Source organism: Periplaneta americana, chromosome 11 (assembly GCF_040183065.1).
Source record: "Periplaneta americana isolate PAMFEO1 chromosome 11, P.americana_PAMFEO1_priV1, whole genome shotgun sequence".
Classification (NCBI taxonomy): Eukaryota; Metazoa; Arthropoda; class Insecta; order Blattodea; family Blattidae; genus Periplaneta; species Periplaneta americana.
In genome coordinates, this window is record NC_091127.1 from 162,372,621 (window position 1) to 162,392,482 (window position 19,862).

General features: G+C 35.2%; 1 protein-coding gene across 2 annotated transcripts in view; it reads left to right on the top strand.

The window, feature by feature from the left end:
• LOC138709533 (esterase E4-like) overlaps positions 1–19,862 on the top strand; it is a 124,527-nt gene that overhangs the window by 82,113 nt on the left and 22,552 nt on the right. For both annotated transcript variants that reach the window (XM_069840362.1, XM_069840361.1), the window contains exons 2-5: positions 4,607–4,756; positions 4,947–5,109; positions 11,313–11,498; positions 14,447–14,643. In XM_069840362.1, the coding sequence (XP_069696463.1) occupies positions 4,607–4,756; positions 4,947–5,109; positions 11,313–11,498; positions 14,447–14,643 (696 nt within the window). The remainder of the gene's footprint in view (positions 1–4,606; positions 4,757–4,946; positions 5,110–11,312; positions 11,499–14,446; positions 14,644–19,862) is intronic.

Consider the following 19,862-nt stretch of genomic DNA (forward strand, 5'->3'; position numbering starts at 1 on the left):
GGACAGTCCTCAAAGACCGCTGCAGGGCTATTATTTTCAAATAGGTATGGCAAAATCTGATGTTGGATTATACGTATATTGGGTGAAACTTCTGTATCTCCCAACACTACACACGGGAGAGAAACCGTAGGCTATTTTCATATTTCTCGGCCTCACGCCACTTAGCTACTCCCTCATTTATCCCAACTAACCCATCACGAAACGCACTGAGTTCCGTGTGTGTTATGGAAAGATATGGAAAATTGTCCTATATTGAAATACATATTACAGACAGAGAAGTTTAAATAAGTTCTTTTAAGAAATGTAATTACATTTTCTGTTAAAACAAACAAAACACAAAGGCAAGAGTTTATTTTTTTCTGAAACTGTACAAAAATTGTCTCTATTAATTTATGGAACTCTTTTAAGATAGGTACTTATCTATCCTTTGGAGAAAAATATGCAATTTTAATCAAATTTCTTAAAACTCTTTTTCCCCTGATTACTTGACACAAAATTAAGGATTTTGAAACAAAATAAATTCTTCAATTATATTTGGGGGACAAAGTTTTAATGCGAAAACTGACATTTGTTTGTTTTAGTCCTTAGCCCACAGTTTTTATGCTAAAACAAAATCACTTTCACTGGCTTAATCCTAAAAGAATACACAATAAGCTGTGAAAACATTTTTCCCCAATTTTATTCCATTAAGAAAAAATGTCAATTATTTTTTGAAAATCTTAAAGATAAAAATGAAAATTTAAGATATTGGATTTTAAAATTATCTTCCTTAAGCAGTAAGACATTATTCGCAATTTGCTACTTAACTATAGTAATCAGCAGGGAAAGGATTTATATGTAAATACATATTTACTTATAAAGCTAATATAATTTATATTTTGCATTATCTTTATGTTTCACAATGTGTAGGGTTGAAAAATCCTACTTTTATTTTCCATATTTTTCCATATTTTAGAGTTTAGTACATATTTTCGTTAATTTCCATATATTTTCCATATTTCATATAAAACAGTCCATATTATATTAGGTTTAACAATAAAACAAAACAAAATTCCATTAACTTTTAAAAATACATTTCAACAATAGAGATTTAAACACATGTTCAGTAATCCCTTTAACATCAGAGTTATTTGAAAATTAGCAGTCCTATCAACAATGGGAAAGTAAGTTACAAAACTGTATTAATTTAATTTAAAATTTTTAACAAACTTCAGTTGTGCAGCTCAACAGTTAAATGCCAGTCAGAGTACACATAGGTTCAGTTTTGTAAATCATACTATAAAGACGGTAAATATGCCAAAAGTACGTCATTCAGTCAATTTAAAATCAAAACTAACAAGTTACATTTCAGAATTTAAAGAAGATGGTTTATCAACTGACAATAAAATATTATTTTGTAATTTGTGTCAGTGTGCAGTATCATCTACACAAAAGTTCCTGGTGCAACAACACATTACAACTAGTAAACATCAGGCCAACAAACAACTAAATTCCAAGCAGAGACAATTGTTTTTAACACAACCAACAACATCGAATGTAAGATCTGAGTTTAACATCGACCTGTGCCGTTCTCTCATCTCTGCTGATATTCCTCTCTACAAACTAAAGAATAAGGTCTTCAGGGAATTCCTTGAAAAATATACTCAACATACAATCCCGGATGAGTCAACACTTAGGAAGACGTATGCTCCATCCATCTACGATGAGACAATACAGAAGATAAGAGATGAAATTAAAGATAGTTCAATTTGGGTTTCCATTGATGAGACTCCCGACAAAGAAGGTAGACTTGTTGGTAATGTAGTTATCGGTTTGTTAAGTGAACAATATTCTGAACGAATTCTTTTACATTGTGATGTTCTAGAAAAGTGCAATAACAAAACTATAGTTAAACTGTTCAACGAAGCTATGGGTATCCTGTGGCCAAAGGGTATTATGTACGATAATGTGTTATTCTTTATTAGCGATGCTGCCCCTTATATGGTCAAAGCTGGACAAGCATTATCTGTTGTATATCCTAAATTGACTCATTTTACTTGTGTGGCGCATGCATTTCATCGTGTGGCAGAAGTGGTCAGAGACAATTTCCCTAAAGTAGATTTGTTGATTTCATCAGTGAAAAAAGTATTTCTCAAAGCTCCCAGTAGAGTTAACGTGTTGAAAGAAATGTACCCTGAAATTCCATTGCCACCAAAGCCAATTTTAACTAGATGGGGTACATGGCTAGAAGCAGTTGAATATTATGCCGAACATATAGACTCTATTAACAATGTTCTCCTTGCATTGGACTCTGAAGATGCAGTCTCAATTGATACTGCGAAAACAGTTACCTGTGACATAAGTGTGAAGAATGACTTAGCTCACATTCAGCATACATTTTCATGCATCATAAAAACGCTCAAAAGTCTCCAAAATAGGCACCTTTCACTATCTGAAAGTTTTGAAATTATAAATAGTACTGTGGAACAACTGAATCGTGGTAGAGGTAAAGTTGCAGATGCAGTAAGAGCTAAGGTGGACACTGTACTTTCAAAAAACCCTGGATATGAAGAACTACAAAAGGTTGTTGCTGTGATGAGTGGTGAATCAACAGTGAAGATTAACTTGGACTTATCCCCAGCAGACATTGTGAAATTGAATTATGTACCAGTTACTTCTTGTGACGTCGAACCCTCTTTTAGTCAGTATAAATCTATCCTCAGAGACAATAGAAGAAGATTCACTTTTCAGCACTTGAAAGAAATGTTTGTAACCTATTGTTATGGTAACAGACAATAAAAATTGTGTTTTGTTGAAACTACATTGGAAGATAAGGTACGTCCATTATATTTTTTGTTTAGTTTGATTAAAATGTACCAATATTTAACGTACATAGTCATTTTTTTATAATTTTAAGTCCATATTTAATTCCATATTTTGGTAAAAATCCATATTTAATTCCATATTTTGGTAAAAATAACTACATATATATTTACATATTTCATATATTTTTAGTCCATATAAATCCGTTCCCTGGTAATCAGCTTCATTTTGATGCAAGAATGATGAAAATATCTCAAATGTAAGTATTCTTTGTGTTAACTTTAGTATTGTAAAATGCTGTAAAACTGAACCTGGAGAAAAATCATCCACATCCTAAGGGTATGAAAAGTTGTAAACACACACACAGCTTCCTGACCGTATGAAAAATAATACAGTCAAACTCTACCGCCAAATTCGAATTATTACATAAAAATATATAAAACTGACAGAATGTGACGGATTGACTGAACTTCCGGTTTAATAAAGGGGTTTCCGATCAATAAAATCTCAGCTAATTAATTAAGCAACCCTTATCTAAGTGCAGCGATGCCAGATTTCCCTAAAGATTCCGTCACACTGCAAATGCGATGTTAATCAGTTACTTTTGTAAGTTATCATACAAATGAAGCGTTTTTCGAAGAAATAACAAAGAATTTTTTTCCGGCTTGTTCTTCGTGTTGATATCTTACCACTCCTAGTCTCAATACCCGATAGTTTTGCCATAAAAGGGATTCAAACTTCAGACATAAATTATAATAATACATAATAATAACAGCTTTGTAGAGATTTGTAAGAAGTTATATAATGTTTTACCCGGAAATATTAGACATTTAAGCTTGAGGCTTTTTAAGAAAGGAATTAAAAATAAATTAATAGACTTGTCACTATATATTAGTGTATTGGTGAGCATTTTAACTCTATATAGCTGCATAACTTTTAAGGAGAATTGTCCATATGATATTATATAATGTGATTATTTCCTTATATGTAACTTATGAACATATTGCTCATCACATTTTCCTATGCTGCATTGTACAGTCTTTGAAATAAATAAATAAATAAATAAATAAATAAATAAATAAATAAATAAATTAATTAATTAATTAATTAAAATTAAATTAAATTTAAATTAAATTAAATTAAAATTAAATTAAAATTAAATTAAATTAAAATTAAATTAAAATTAAATTAAATTAAAATTAAATTAAATTAAAATTAAATTAAATTTAAATTAAAATTAAATTTAAATAAATAAATAAATGAAATTAAATATATAAATAATTAAATGAATAAATAAATAGGATGAATGGATGAATGAATGAATGAATGAATGAATAAATAAATAACTAATAAGTAAGTAACTAAGTTAGTAAGTAAATAAATAACTAATAAGTAAGTAAGTAAATAAGTAAATAAATAAATAAATAAATAAATTAATTAAAATAAAATAAAATAAAATTAAATTAAATTAAATTGAATGAATGAATGAATGAATGAATGAATGAATGAATGAATAAATTAATAAATAACTGTTAAGTAAGTAAGTAACTAAGTAAGTAATTAAGTAAGTAAATAAGTAAATAAGTAAATAAATAAATAACTAATAAGTAAGTATGTAAGTAAATAAGTAAATAAATAAATAAATAAATAAATAAATAAATAAATAAAATTTCTTTTTCGGCTAAACCGTTATTCAAAAACCTAAATAACATCAGATTTTTATTTACTTACAACCTAAAGACTCTGTTCCTAAAATTAATACAGTTATAACCCTTTCATTCTGTATATTGAATTTTTATTTCAGCCTCCCCAACCTCCCGAACCGTGGACTGGCGTCCTGAAGGCCACTAAAGAAGGACCGGACTGTATACAAAGACCATTTCCTGCGAAGCCCTCATCACCTGAAATAGTGGGAGATGAAGATTGCCTGTACCTCAATGTCTATACTCCACAGGTAAGATTGGTGTAGTAGTCTGTTTACAATAAAATTACATTTAATAAATCTTTTACATTGACGGCATCGTGAAATGATGGTTGAAAGTTTTAAGTCATGACTGTGTGTTAGATATTAAACATAATCACGGTGCTAGTTGCGACCGCCCAGTTGGCGTACACTGATACGATACTGCATGTGTTATTTCTAGTTACCAGAGGACGAAGAAGCAACAGAATTACTTCCTGTCATGTTCTGGATCCACGGTGGAGGCTGGGTGGGAGGTTCTGGCAGTACTGAACTGTACGGCCCAAAGTATCTTTTGGACAAAGAAATAGTGCTGGTTACAATAAACTATCGCCTTGGACCGCTAGGTATGTCCATACTTATATATGATTTGAACTGGTAATGGAAATTACGGGAAAACGGCTGAACGGATTTTAATGAATGACCCGTCATTTTGAAGCTTGGCATCCAAAGATTTTCGGAAAAATAGTAACTTTCAGTGAAGCGTTAGTTTCCCTACATAATTTTTCTATTTTTCCAAAATCCATCTTTCATCAGTTTTAAGAACTAATTGCATTTCAGAATAAAACAAAACACACACTACAATAAACAATAGGCTATTACACGAAGGCCATGACCTGCAGGATTGCTGACATATTTAGAGTTCAAATTCTATTGGTTATTAAAAACTTCAAGACTTACTAAAAAAATTTACAGGTCTGATTCTGCGGTGTGTAATTTTCTGAGTACAACTGTGTATTCGATATTAAAATCTATAAAACTTGAGATGGTTTGATGACATTATTACGATTAGAAATGAAATATTATTATAATTAATGCCATGATTCGACTATTTTTCATTAATCATACATATTAATGCTATACCTGTTGTTGATATGAAAGTGAAACGTTTTGAGGTTATATAAGTAGATGTAGAGAATATCTTAAATTAGATCTTCATTTCTATAATTTACTGAGTGGCGGCTATTATATATAACTACAAAACTTACGCAAGATAATAATATTGTTATTAAAAATCAAATATTTTTATAGTTATTAATCAAGTGGGGTTGGGACTTTTTCATATACTTAATGGCGGTGTGGTGCACATATTTATATGCGTCATTCTCTTCAGTATTGGCTCGACAGAGCACAAAAATTACAGTTCCTAAGAAAAGACCAAAAGATATTACCTACTGATAAAATAAGAGGCCTACAAAATTTTGTAGCCTCGCGATCATTTCAGCAAGATCTCTTACTTACTTACTTACTTACTTATTAGCTTTTAAGGAACCCGGAGGTTCATTGCCGCCCTCACATAAGCCCAACATTGGTCCCTATCCTGAGCGAGATTAATCCAGTCTCTACCATCATATCCCACCTCCCTCAAATCCATTTTAATATTATCTTCCCAACTACGTCTCGGCCTCCCCAAAGGTCTTTTCCCCTCAGGCCTCCCAACTAACACTCTGTATGCATTTCTGGATTCGTCCATACGTGCTACATGCCCTGCCCATCTCAAACGTCTAGATTTAATGTTCCTAATTATGTCAGGTGAAGGATACAATGCGTGCAGCTCTGCGTTGTGTAACTTTCTCCATTATCCTGTAACTTCATCCCTCTTAGCCCCAAATATTTTCCTAAGAACCTTATTCTCAAAAACCCTCAATCTCTGTTCCTCTCTCAAAGTGAGAGTCCAAGTTTCACAGCCATACAGAACAACCGGTAATACAACTGTTTTATAAATTCTAACTTTCAGATTTTTTGACAGCAGACTAGATGACAAAAGCTTCTCAACCGAATAATAACAGGCATTTCCCATATTTATTCTGCATTTAATTTCCACCCGAGTGTCATTTATATTTGTTACTGTTGCTCCAAGATATTTAAATTTTTCCACCTCTTCGAAGGATAAATCTCCAACTTTTATAAGTTCCATTTCGTACAATATTCTGATCACGAGACATAATCATATACTTAGTCTTTTCGGGATTTACTTCCAACCCTATCTCTTTACTTGCTTCAAGTAGAATTTCCGCGTATTTTCCCTAATCGTTTGTGGATTTTCTCCTGACATGTTCACGTCATCCGCATAGACAAGAAGCTGATGTAACCCGTTCAATTCCAAACCCTCTGTGTTATCCTGAACTTTCCTAATGGCATATTCTAGAGCGAAGTTAAAAAGTAAAGGTGATAGTGCATCTCCCTGCTTTAGCCCACAGTGAATTGGAAAAAGCATCAGATAGAAACTGGCCTATACGGACTCTGCTGTAAGTTTCACTAAGACACATTTTAATTAATCGAACTAGTTTCTTGAGAATACCAAATTCAATAAGAGTATTATATAAAACTTCTCTCTTAACCGAGTCATACGCCTTTCTGAAATCTATGAATAACTGCCGTACTGTACCCTTATACTCCCATTTTTTCTCCAATATCTGTTGAATACAAAAAATCTGATCAATAGTCGATCTATTACGCCTGAAACCACACTGATGATCCGCAATAATTTCATCTACATAATTGTGGAGTTAATCTTCTCAAAAGGATATTCGACAAAATTTTGTACGACGTCAAAAAAAGTGATATTCCTCGAAAGTTACTACAGTTAGTCTGTCCCCCTTCTTAAAAATAGGTACGATTAGTACTTATATAATCGATATCTGGAAAACTAGGGACATTAAGTTCATAAACTAATATGCAGTATTTATTTTTTCATAGGCACATGTATGCTAGAACTGCGATGTCTGATATTAGAGTTACGTGGAAGATAAAACTGTGTATTCAGCTCCTGATGTTAGTTTCTTTCAGCATGATATGCTATGTTGTCCTAATACATGGCAGAGTCATCCTAATATGCCATGGGATCGATGCCAGTGTTCTATCTGAAATTTTTGCGGGTCTGACATAAATTACGGCATGATTTCTGGAGAGTTTCTATTCCTGAACTATTAATAAAAAGTCATGGATTTAAAATGCTTTGGTCCTGTAAAATTGAAGGCATGTTGATTTCTTATTTTATTGAATCTCCATAATATTCTGTTAAGATTAAGAATATTGATACATTTTTCATTTTCTTTTGTGGACTTGCACCTCAAGTATGTGTTATATCGAATTTCTTCTCTCTCTCCTTTTTTTCTCCCTCTCTCTCTCTCCCTCTCCCTCTCCCTCTCTCCCCCCCTCTCTCTCCCTCTACCTCTCTTCCTCTCTCTCTCCCTCTCACTATCTCCCTCTCTCTCTCCCTCTCCCTCTCCCTCTCTCCCTCTCTCTCTCCATCTCCCTCTCTTCCTCTCTCTCTCCCTCTCTCCCTCTCCCTCTCTTCCCCCCTCTCTCTCCCTCTCCCTCTCTCTCCCTCTCTCCCTCTCCCTCTCTTCCTCTTCCTCTCTCTCTCCCTCTCCCTCTCTCCCTCTCCCTCTCTTCCTCTCTCTCTCCCTCTCCCTCTCCCTCTCCCTCTCTCTCTCCCTCTCTTCCTCTCTCTCTCCCTCTCCCTCTCCCTCTCTCCCTCTCTCTCCCTCTCCCTCTCTTCCTCTCTCTCTCTCCCTCTCACTATCTCCCTCTCTCTCTCCCTCTCCCTCTCTCCCTCTCCCTCTCTCCCTCTCTCTCTCCCTCTCCCTCTCTCCCTCTCTCTCTCTCCCTCTCCCTCTCTTCCTCTCTCTCCCTCTCACTATCTCCCTCTCTCTCTCTCCCTCTCTCCCTCTCCCTCTCCCTCTCTTCCTCTCTCTCTCCCTCTCCCTCTCCCTCTCTTCCTCTCTCTCTCCCTCTCCCTCTCTCCCTCTCTCTCTCCCTCTCCCTCTCTTCCTCTTCCTCTCTCTCTCCCTCTCTCCCTCTCCCTCTCCCTCTCTTCCTCTCTCTCTCCCTCTCCCTCTCTTCCTCTCTCTTTCCCTCTCTCCCTCTCTCTCTCCCTCTCACTATCTCCCTCTCTCTCTCTCCCTCTCCCTCTCCCTCTCTTCCTCTCTCTCTCCCTCTCCCTCTCTCCCTCTCCCTCTCCCTCTCTTCCTCTCTCTCTCCCTCTCCCTCTCCCTCTCTTCCTCTCTCCCTCTCCCTCTCCCTCTCTTCCTCTCTCTCTCTCCCTCTCACTATCTCCTCTTTCTCTCTCTTTTTTAGCAAATCTTTCGGTTGAAGATTATTCATTACCATGTGCGTGAACGTGTTAGAAAATAAAGAAAAACAATTGCACCAGATTTTATCACAAGATTCTCTCCCTTCCTCAGCCTAGTATTTTCGGCTTAAATGAGAGAAAACATAACTAGTATATTTCTTGTAGTAGTGATGGTAATGAGATTATGTCAAGGAATAGTTGGAATTATCAATCCGCTATTTCGTCCTGCAAACGATGAGCCAACCGTAAGAGTACTGAAATATATAAGTGTGTAGTGATAATAAATGATTAAAAGAATTTTAGTTTTGTCCTTGAAATGTGCAGAAATTTGATCCGACCAAATGTAACTTTTCCTTCTCCAAAGGAATTTAACAATGTTACTTTTGTTGTAATCAAATTTCTTCACATTTTAATAACAAAATTAAAATTGAATAATTTCAAGGGAAAAATTGTTCCGGGGCCGGGTATCGATCCCGGAACCTCTGGTTGAACGTACCAGCGCTCTACCACTGAGCTACCCGGGAACTCCACCCGACACCGTCTCAACTTTTCCCTTTATATCCACACAACTCGCGTGGGCTGACGAAACGCCAGAGACCCACAACGAGTGCACACAATCTCTGTGTGACTTGGAATTGTGGTTTTCTGTTAACGTACACAGTAACGTATATATTATGCAAATCTAGTCTTTCAGGTGAAGCTCCCTGTAAAGCAGATTTGAATAATTTCAAGGGAAAAATTGTTCCGGGGCCGGGTCGGGTGGAGTTCCCGGGTAGCTCAGTGGTAGAGCGCTACGTTCAACCAGAGGTCCCGGGATCGATACCCGGCCCCGGAACAATTTTTCCCTTGAAATTATTCAATCTGCTTTACAGGGAGCTTCACCTGAAAGACTAGATTTGCAAAACTAAAATTCTTTCAATTATTTGTCTTCACAACAAACTGCTTTCTTAAATTGACTGAGCATATTGGGAATTAAATCAATGCCTTTCACAAAACACGCTATGAAATATTTCATATAAAACAGTTTTTATTCCGTAAGGGGATAAGAACAAGCAAAATTATATTACATTCTTTGTTCGAAATATCTCAAAGAATAACTCCTTTAAATGACATAACTTGCGGTTCACACACACATACAGATATATATATATATATATATATATATATATATATATATATATATATATATATATATATACAGGGTGCGAATTGACATTTCTGATGAGGGGGATAAATTCTGGATAGAGAATACCATACATAAAATTATTATTATTCTCATTCAATACGGCTCAACGCTTGAACGCATTGAGTTGTTTATTTTCCAACTTGATCATAATAATAATCAGTGGCGTAGCATGAAATTTTGAGTAGGGGAAGCTAACTCAAGTTGTCTTTCATGCAATATGAGAAAACGTATTACAAAATTATAGTCTTAAAATAAATAGTAGTCAATTTCAAGTCAGCAGTCGAAGATTGGTTGGAACATCGTAAGTAACACCAATAAGGCATGATCTCAAATGATACGTAATAAAATATGATTTCACGGTTTACACATATCTCTAACAAATAGAACTTATGCGTATAACATTAGCTCACTCCCTGTCATACTTAGAGAAATCACAATATTAGTATCATTACGTAAGTATGCGTCTGTCTTTTGGTTGTGTCCTTCATTGACGCAAGGGAGTCGGTCATTTGTTTTTTAAATCACACTTTTGTTCGTAAGTCAGTTTTGATAATACAATTGTCCTAAAAAAAATTCAAGTAAATTGGTGTCAGGAACTGTTATTTCGCTCATTATTTATTATATCAGCCACAATGCACACTAACACTTCAACTGAACACAACTGACGAAAAGGGATAACGCGGAAACTACTTATTTTAAATGTTAAAGCTAGCTTCTTTGCGAGCCTTGCGACTAGGGTTGTTTAGTCAGAAAGGGATAGAAAATCTGCGGGGTGGATTACACAGAAGAAACCGGTCTGCTTGGAAGCTGGTGTGTGCAGGCTTCTTGTTTACTGCTGCATCACAAATCATCCTGAGCTGCCGCATCACAATATTTAATGCGTAAATATAAATTCTATTAAAATTGATAAATAATTTTCTTCATAAACTGCAGGTTTATTATGAAATTATTATTAACTGGGGAAGCTAAGCTTTTTAGCTTACATTGACGCTACGCCACTGATAATAATTATATCCATGAGCAAGCTTGAGATAAGTTGTGTAATTCCTAAGTTATTGATTGTTGTTAGCTTGCTGGTGAAGATAACACACCAATATTTATTATTTTCTTTGTTTACTTTATACTTTATAAAGTACATATACTGGTGTTAAAACAGTTATATTTTGTGAGGATGGCAGGGATGTTAATATGAATTTATGAGCAGGGGATAACTTTCCAACAGGGGGAAAGTCCCCCATCCCTCAGTAAGCCTGAGTATGATTAGTTTCTGTATAATATGTGTGCAGGATTTCTGAGCACTGGAGATGAAGTGTGTCCTGGTAACAATGGCTTCAAGGATCAGGTGGCAGCACTGCGCTGGGTGAGAGATAATATCGCAGCTTTTGGCGGCAACCCTGGCAGTGTGACGATATTTGGTGAGAGTGCTGGTGGCGCTAGTGTGCACTATCTTGTGCTGTCGGAAGTCAGCAGAGGTGAGAATTCTAGTTGTTTATATATTGCTTCCGTTCGCTTATAAGAAATTTTCTCATCAGTTACGTTTGAATATTAGATCGAGTGGTTCTCGAAAATGTCTCGATACTTGCTAATATTATTTATTAGAATAATGCTGATTAAGTATGGAGTAATTCTTGTCGCAATTTCAGCCAGAGTTGGATTGTTTATTTTATTTTATTGGGTTATTTTACGACGCTGTATCAACATCTAGGTTATTTAGCGTCTGAATGATATGAAGGTGATAATGCCGGTGAAATGAGTCCGGGGTCCAGCACCGAAAGTTACCCAGCATTTGCTCGTATTGGGTTGAGGGAAAACCCCGGAAAAAATCTCAACCAGGTAACTTGCCCCGACCAGGATGAGTTGGATTGTTCCTTCCAAGCTTTCGACAAATGTAATATTTTAAAATTCCTTTGCAGAACGAAAAGTTACATTTGATGGGATTAAGTTTCTGCACATTTAAAGGACAAAACTATAATTATTTCAATTTTATTATCATAATACACCGCAGTCTTAAATTTATTTAGCATGTTGACAATTAAATCAATGGCTTTCCCAAAACACGCAATGAAATATTGCATGTAAAACAATTTTTATGTCAAAAAGGAAGCAAATGCAAGCAAAACTGTGTTAAACTTTCTTGTTTCAAATATCTCAAAGCATAACCGTCTGAGTACTATAATTTTACTAGTGGTTATCATTTTCAAATTGGGTATTTTATTTTCTAATTTTGAGCGATTTCTTGTAATATCTCTTTATTACTATTTATTGTTAGTAAGTAATGTATTTAATTCGCAAATTTCAAGTTATCTCTTAATGTAACTAATGATTGCTTTTAAAATAATGTGTTTAATCTGTAACTGTAGTCAATGTGTTGTTATTATTATCTCTTTACTGTTAACTATTGCTTTTAAAGCATGTGTTTAATTTCTAATTTACGTCACTTCTTCTATTATTCCTTTACTGTTTACTTTTGTTTCTAAATCTTTTATAGTGTCTCTACTATTGTATATTGCCCTTCAAGAGTTTCGTTATTCGTTAGTTGTAAGTCATTACTTGTGTTATATTTTAATTATTGTAGTTGTTCCTGAATCATGTATGTAATTTATAAATCAACGCTTCTAATATCCTTTTACTACTCTTAATTCTTTCAATGTTTATGAATTAAGTATTAATTTGAAACTGAAAGCCAAACTTTTTTTATCAATCTACTATTGATTATCTAGAGAATATCTAGGGGTGACCCTGCAAGTAACCGGATTCACGTTCACAAGGCATATTGAGGATAGAACAGTCGCGGCAATCAAGGCCACAATGGGAATACGAAACCTCAAGTCCCTGTCACTCGGAAACTCAATTGCATTGTTCAAACTCAAAGTCGCACCAGTAGCATCATATGCCATTGAGATAATATGGACGTACCTGAGCTACCAAAACCTGAAAACTTTGGACAGGGCTAAGTCCAGATATATAAAAAGAACACTCTGCATCTCCAAGTTCGCTCCAACCCGACTCGTGTACCAGCTGGCAGGAACAACGTCCTTCATAGAAGATTTAATGGCCACCTACAACCTGACACCAACCCCAGCCAGTACGAAGTTTTTTGACGAACGACGACAGAAAGCCGCAGAAATTGACCCGGCATTTTTCCGCACCCCAGCGATGAACAACGAGGAATGGAAAGCAGCCAACTTCGAGCTACGTCACCATTACACAAGGGGAGCAATCCATGGTTTTCACTACCGCATCTGTACTAGAAAAGGTTTTCACCAGGTGACCAGTGACTGTGCGTGTATAATCTGTGGACTGCATTGCCCGCTATATCACCTCTTTGAGTGCTCACTAAGAACATTGCCGCTGTCATATTACGCTAAAGATGAATGACAAAGAACTGTGTACGACATATTCACAATGCTCGATATACACAATGTGTTTATTAAATATTTTATAATAGTTACTATTGATTATCTTTTTAAAGTCATGTAGATCTATTTACTTTGAAATGATTAGAAATTTTTGTATATCTTTCGCATTGATTATTCCTCAAACATCTAATTAGTCTTTAACAGGATTCATTCTTTCACTAATGTGTATGCTTCTACATAATCCATGTAATTTGGAACAGAGACCACTATTTTGTATTATGACTTTACTAATGTTTATTGGTTATAAAAATAAGTATCTTGAGGCCAACTATAATCCTAATATACCTCAGGCTGAAATAGGATTTACTGTTCTCCAACCAGGAGATCAACCGTGAAAGGAATGTGCTTACTATTGCGTCATCTATTGGAGCGAAGTAGATAGATAATATTATCGTTATAACGTCAGTTTAAAAACCATGCGCTCTCCTGCATATGTTATTTCCTGTATGGAGGGATTAAAAGACCAGGAGATTAACAGTGATCTAATTTTGTAACTAGGGTAGTATAAACATGTGTGTATCAATGTTATTGTTTGTGCTGTGACAGCGAGCCAATAGAGATACGAGTACCCACGTGTGTGACCTTATGACATCTTATGACATCAACATTCATTCACAGCATTACCCCGCTTCGTTTCATTCCGCAGAGACTTTCTCGTGGTTGGAGCACCGTATTACATTGGATAATAAAAAAAGCCTGATTCACAGTATGACGTTTGAATTTTTACGAATAAATTTCAAACTAATGGTAATCGGATCCATGTTCATATGACATTTTATATTCAAAATGGCCTGTAGGACTGATTCCTAAAACGCAGGTCATTAGTCTTGATTCTATCTGTATACAGTATTGATGGGGTCGTCCTATAAAGGCCCTAAATATTTATGAAGGGAATAGAACTGGCCAAACAATCTAGCAGCAGGCCTATACAAACATTCAAGGAATCACTCCAATCTTAATAATTGTGTAGGCGCTTACCAACATGATCAACTTTCTCACAGGGTTGATTCACCGCGGTATATCTCAAAGTGGCGCCGCCACGTGTATGTGGGCACTCACTTCACAGAGCGCACACAAGAAAAGCAGAGAAACACTCGCAGCTGATGTGGGCTGCCCCACTCAACCCAGTTCTGAGTTGATTTCCTGCCTCAGGAACGTCGATGCCGAGAAGATCATCAGAAGTACTTCGGAACTTATAGTGAGTATTATGTTATAATTTGTGAATACGTAATTTTTGTCTTCCACATTTCAGGTAATGGACATTACTTCCTATTTAGACTTCATAAATGTTCATAGTTTTCCATTACATTTGTAATGAAAAGTATTTTAGTAAAGCTCATTTTATTCTTAGCTTTTCTGCAGACACTCTAAATTTTCCTAATTGTTTAATAGGGATATCTTATGCGAAGTTTTACCGCTAGATGGCAGAAGCGTTCCATGCGGTGCAACATGTTGTAGGGCTATGTTATGTCATATGCTACAGTTGATTACGTTTTCCCGCTATTCGTTTTCTGTGCGTGTCAAAATTATATTTATAATTATTTTGTATAACCTAGTATAATGTAATATAATTCAGTATTTTCTTACCTCGTAATTTAATTTAATTTACAATAAATAATAACGTAAACCTGTATAATATTGAGCGATTCCCCGAGATGAGTGGGGAAATCTGCAGTATGCAGAGTATAGATACGAGTAAATTGAATGTTCATGAACCTAACGAGAACTCTGAGAACGAGGTGCACGAATAAAAAAATAGGAACTATGTCGAAGGTGAATATTGACATCTTTAATCATTAGTATTTACGAACCGTACGCTAAAAACAGAATATGCAGCCACCAATGTGTGTGTATGTTTTTTTTTTAGGGAAGAGACTATCGACATTTCCCCCGTTAAAGTAAGTACAGTGCATATCCCTTTCAGTTCTTCAGTAAAAAATCTTGGCATTCACATGGATAATAATCTCAACTGGGACATGCAAATCACAGAAACCTGCAGAAAAGTATATTCTGTTATTCATGTACTAAAAAGGATAAATGTTCATCTTCCCTCTTGCTTAAAAAAGTCCCTTGTGCAGACACTTGTATTTCCCTATTTTGACTATGCTGACATTTTACTGACTGACCTTTCCAGCGACAACAAAACGAAACTTCAACGTGCTCATAATTTGTGTGTACGTTTTGTAAGCAATGTTCGTAAATATGATCACATTACCCCATCCCTGGAAGCAATAGGTTGGCTTAAACTAGATAAGAAAAGAAATTTACATTCACTTCTCCTTCTCTTCGAAATCTTGAACTCTTCTATTCCTTCGTACCTATCGTCTCGCTTCACTTACCTTTCTTCCCACCACAATCTGAACACACGCTCTCGCCATGAAACAATACTAACAATACCATCCCATCGAACCTCCTCATACTCATCCTCTTTCACAATAGCCCTGCCAAGACTCTGGAATTCGTTACCTGCTGGCATCAGGGACTGTCGAAATAAAATTGAATTCAAATGCAAACTTACTAGGCACTTGGTCAGTAATTGAGACTCGTTCAGACATGGTTTCTTGTAAATAGTTCTCTTAATCTATCACAAAATATTTCAATATCCGGTAATTTCATCACTATAGAATTTTGTTATTGTAGGTTTAATTTGTAATTTAGTAAGTTCAAAAATATTCTTTGTTCTTAACTTCTATGATAAAATGTCTAGCTTTCATTAATCAGGTATTCTTGTCGTACTTTAATTTTTATTGTAATTGTAATTGTAAATTTAATATTAATTGTAATCTTATTGTTCATGTTATAGTTGTAATCCCCTGGTAGAGGGGCAGAGAAGGCCTGACGGCCTTATCTCTACCAGGTTAAATAAATAAATACTAATACTAATACTATCGAGATTGAATTCCTCGTATTTTTTCTGTAGTTGCATAAAGATCAAATAATGCAATTTTTAATATGATGATATAATATGATCGCAATAGTATCACGATTAGTCGTGCGTTTTGTAGGTTAAGGACATGCAGTTTTGAATACTATGTCGGATGATTTTGAAAATTTGAAGTTAAAACATGGTTTTAATAATTAGGGTAGGCCTACAGTACATTAAAAACATTATTCATGAAATGGATTTCACTACGGATCGTCCTGGATAATAAACATCCCGTTTATCGAGAGTTTGCTGTAGACGTAAACTTCGGAGACTCCTACAACTACTGCATATAATCTAAGCTAACATAGCTCGCTGACTAGGTTGCATATGTTTTTATTAATTTTTCTTTTTCCTCTTCCAAAATGAAACTGTAGTCAACAATTCCTTACTTGAAGTAGTTACTTTTATTTAATAGCTAGCACTTTCGAGGCGCAATTTAATTACTTATATTTTTTAAGGTTTAAAGCATATTCAGAATATTTCGGAACCTGATTGAAGACAAAAAGCTTTCCCTGGTTTTTACATATAGGGACATAACAAAATTTGCCATTTTTAGTTGTTTTTAAGAGTATTTAATATACTAATACACTACGTATACCGAAAAACAAATGCACACGCAAAGCGCATCCCTCAAAGTACACGTGCGCTATCTGTTGGTGCTAGTTCAGGATATCCCTATTATTTAGAAACTCATTTCTCATCCGGATTTCTGTAGGCTAGTCTTTCATTTTATGCAAGAATTCAGTTTTAGCTGTCAATAGTCCGCTCCATAGCATCGTGGTCTAGGACTCTAGGGCAGACGTCTCAATAGGGCCTTCTCAGAGCACTTCCTCCTCTTTCTCTTTTTCAATGTAAGAGTGGAACAAGATGCAGGAGAAGTTCGTGTATCTCCGGATGACGTCATTGACCGCGACGTTTGAATAGACATCTGCAACCGCTACGATGTAACAGTCAGTCTTTGTGTCCATCTCCGAGGAAAGAATGTTCTTATTACCGCAAATGTATGAAGAAATAAAAGCTTTCATAGGGAAAGCGAAATTGTGGGAGACGCAAGTTTCAGTGGGTAACTGTTACCACTTTATTAATCTAAAATTGTTACCTGATTTGAATCAAGACCAGTGTAACAAATATAATGAAATACTGAAGGACTTGAGAAAAGAATTTCAGATCAGATTCAAGATTTGAATAGTTCTAATTTAAAATAATTGCTTGTGAATTTCTAAGGTGTTTAGGTTATTTTTAATTATTGAAAACATTACGAAATATATTATTTAATTATTATTGTAATTAATATATTAATATTAGCGTAACGTAAGAATACTTACTTTAACAACCAACAATTGTAATTTTATTATTATTATTTAATTGAATTTTATTTTATTAAATATAGTATAAACTTAAAAAAAGAGCGATACCAAAAACCTTTATTAGAAATGAAATATTGTTATTGTTTGGTCAACTGTTCAAAGACAGGTCTGAACCTCACAAGTGATACCAACAAGGCACCACTTATGAGTCAACTAGGCCAGGAGATAATGGAGTTAGGTGGCCAGTTCCTGGTGCTTAAATAATTACGTAACATGTATGGTTCTTCATGCTTCAGATGTCTTCTTTTTACTCATAGATAGTATATAATTAGAAAATAAATGTATTATTATTGTTATTATTATTATTATTATTATTATTACTGCAAACTACTTAAGAAATTCCTTCCGAAAACAACCGTCTATAGTGACAGTACAATTCAAAAGTGCAGCTTTGTGGCATTTCTCCCGCGACAGTTACAACTTAGCTCGCTCATGCTTGTAACATTAATCAGCGATCGGCTATCTTCGGGTATTGCGCTTATCTCTTCAGCTGACTATGTTATTTATACTTGCTCTCTATACCAACTTTTATGCGTTGGCCTTGAGACGCCTGCTCTAGGGCAATGGTATTGAATCTTTTTTTGCTAGCTTACCCTAAAATACATTTTTTTTTTTACCTAAGTATCCCAAACATGATCAAGCATCATGTCTATACATTGCATAATAGGCTGATAAACGCTCTTACAGGCTGCAAAATGATTAGTAGTGACATAATGGCGACGGCTGTATGACTACTTTATTGCTAGAGATAAGATATCTCATTTTAAGTACAGTAATCTTACCGTGAACAAGCAATCTCTCCAAGTCAAAGATCTTTTCACTTGAAGGGTAACATTACTAGGCTGTATATCAATTTGAAGCTTTTTAATCTTTAGAGAAGTGTAACCATTATCAGTTATATACTTACTAGTTATTCATTTAATAATGATATTACAAAACATCTGATTCAATATTGTTTATTGTGTATTATTAAATTTTATTGTGTATTGTTTATCATTTTATTTTGTATTGTTTATATTGTGTATACCACTGCCACCGGGTGCTTGCCCACTTGCAGTGTAAATAAATACATACAATATTATGTTCTATTGTAGGAATGGAACGAGCTATTAAAATCCATTACCAGTGTCCCATGCTTAAAACTTTTCCTGCTAAGATATTAGCGTAATTATTCTTTTAGTTATATGAACAGTAGGTTACACTTATCAAACACAAAAATAGGTCCCGCCTTACGGACGAAAAACCTAACGGCGCAATTGAGAACTACTGTGTCCAACATTCAACAGGACTTTGTTTCGTTTTCAGAAAACCGCAAATTTAAGTCACACAGAAAGTGAGCACTGATGTTCTGTCAACCCACTTGAGATATGTGGATATAAGGGGAATAATTGAGCCAGGGTCTGGTACAGTTCGTGAGTAGCTCGGTTGCTAGAGCGTTGGCGCGCTCAGCCAAAGGTCCCGGGGTTGGATACCCAGCTCTGGAAAAATGTTTCACTGGAAATTATTAAGTTGATGTATTTATCTGCTTCAAAACTATTTTTATTTTTAACTAATCGTACAAATGAAATCTGTTTGTTTTTCTTATTAATTATTCATGCATTAACATGGGACGATAAAGCTGCTGAGAGTAGACCCTAATGAATATACTGCATGGTTACAAAAAACACATTCTACATAGAGATACATAGAGAATTAGTTGCGGAATGATCAATCCAGTGTGTGTGTACAAATAACTACTGGTTATAGTTTTCATGCCAAGTATCCAGTGCTGCTCATCGGAGTGACTACTACCGCGGAGGAATCGGAGATTACGAATAAAGCTCTCCACCGGTGATCTCCGGTACTACCGTAGGTGGAACAGGGGACATACGGAGGGATGCGGGGGTTCGGAGCGAAGCGACAGTTAGCTCAAGGACGACCGGCGCGTACGGACTGACGGTAGTTGTGAGGGGAATAAAATGGCACCAAATCGGATATCCGTCGCATGGAAATTCTTTAATTTACTGTAGTTGAAGGTAATAATAAAGTCGTATTCTGTAAACATTGCGGGCGAATTTACTCTAGGGGTGGTATAACTTCGAATTTGTTAGACAATTTGAAGCGATCGCACATATCGCGAACTTG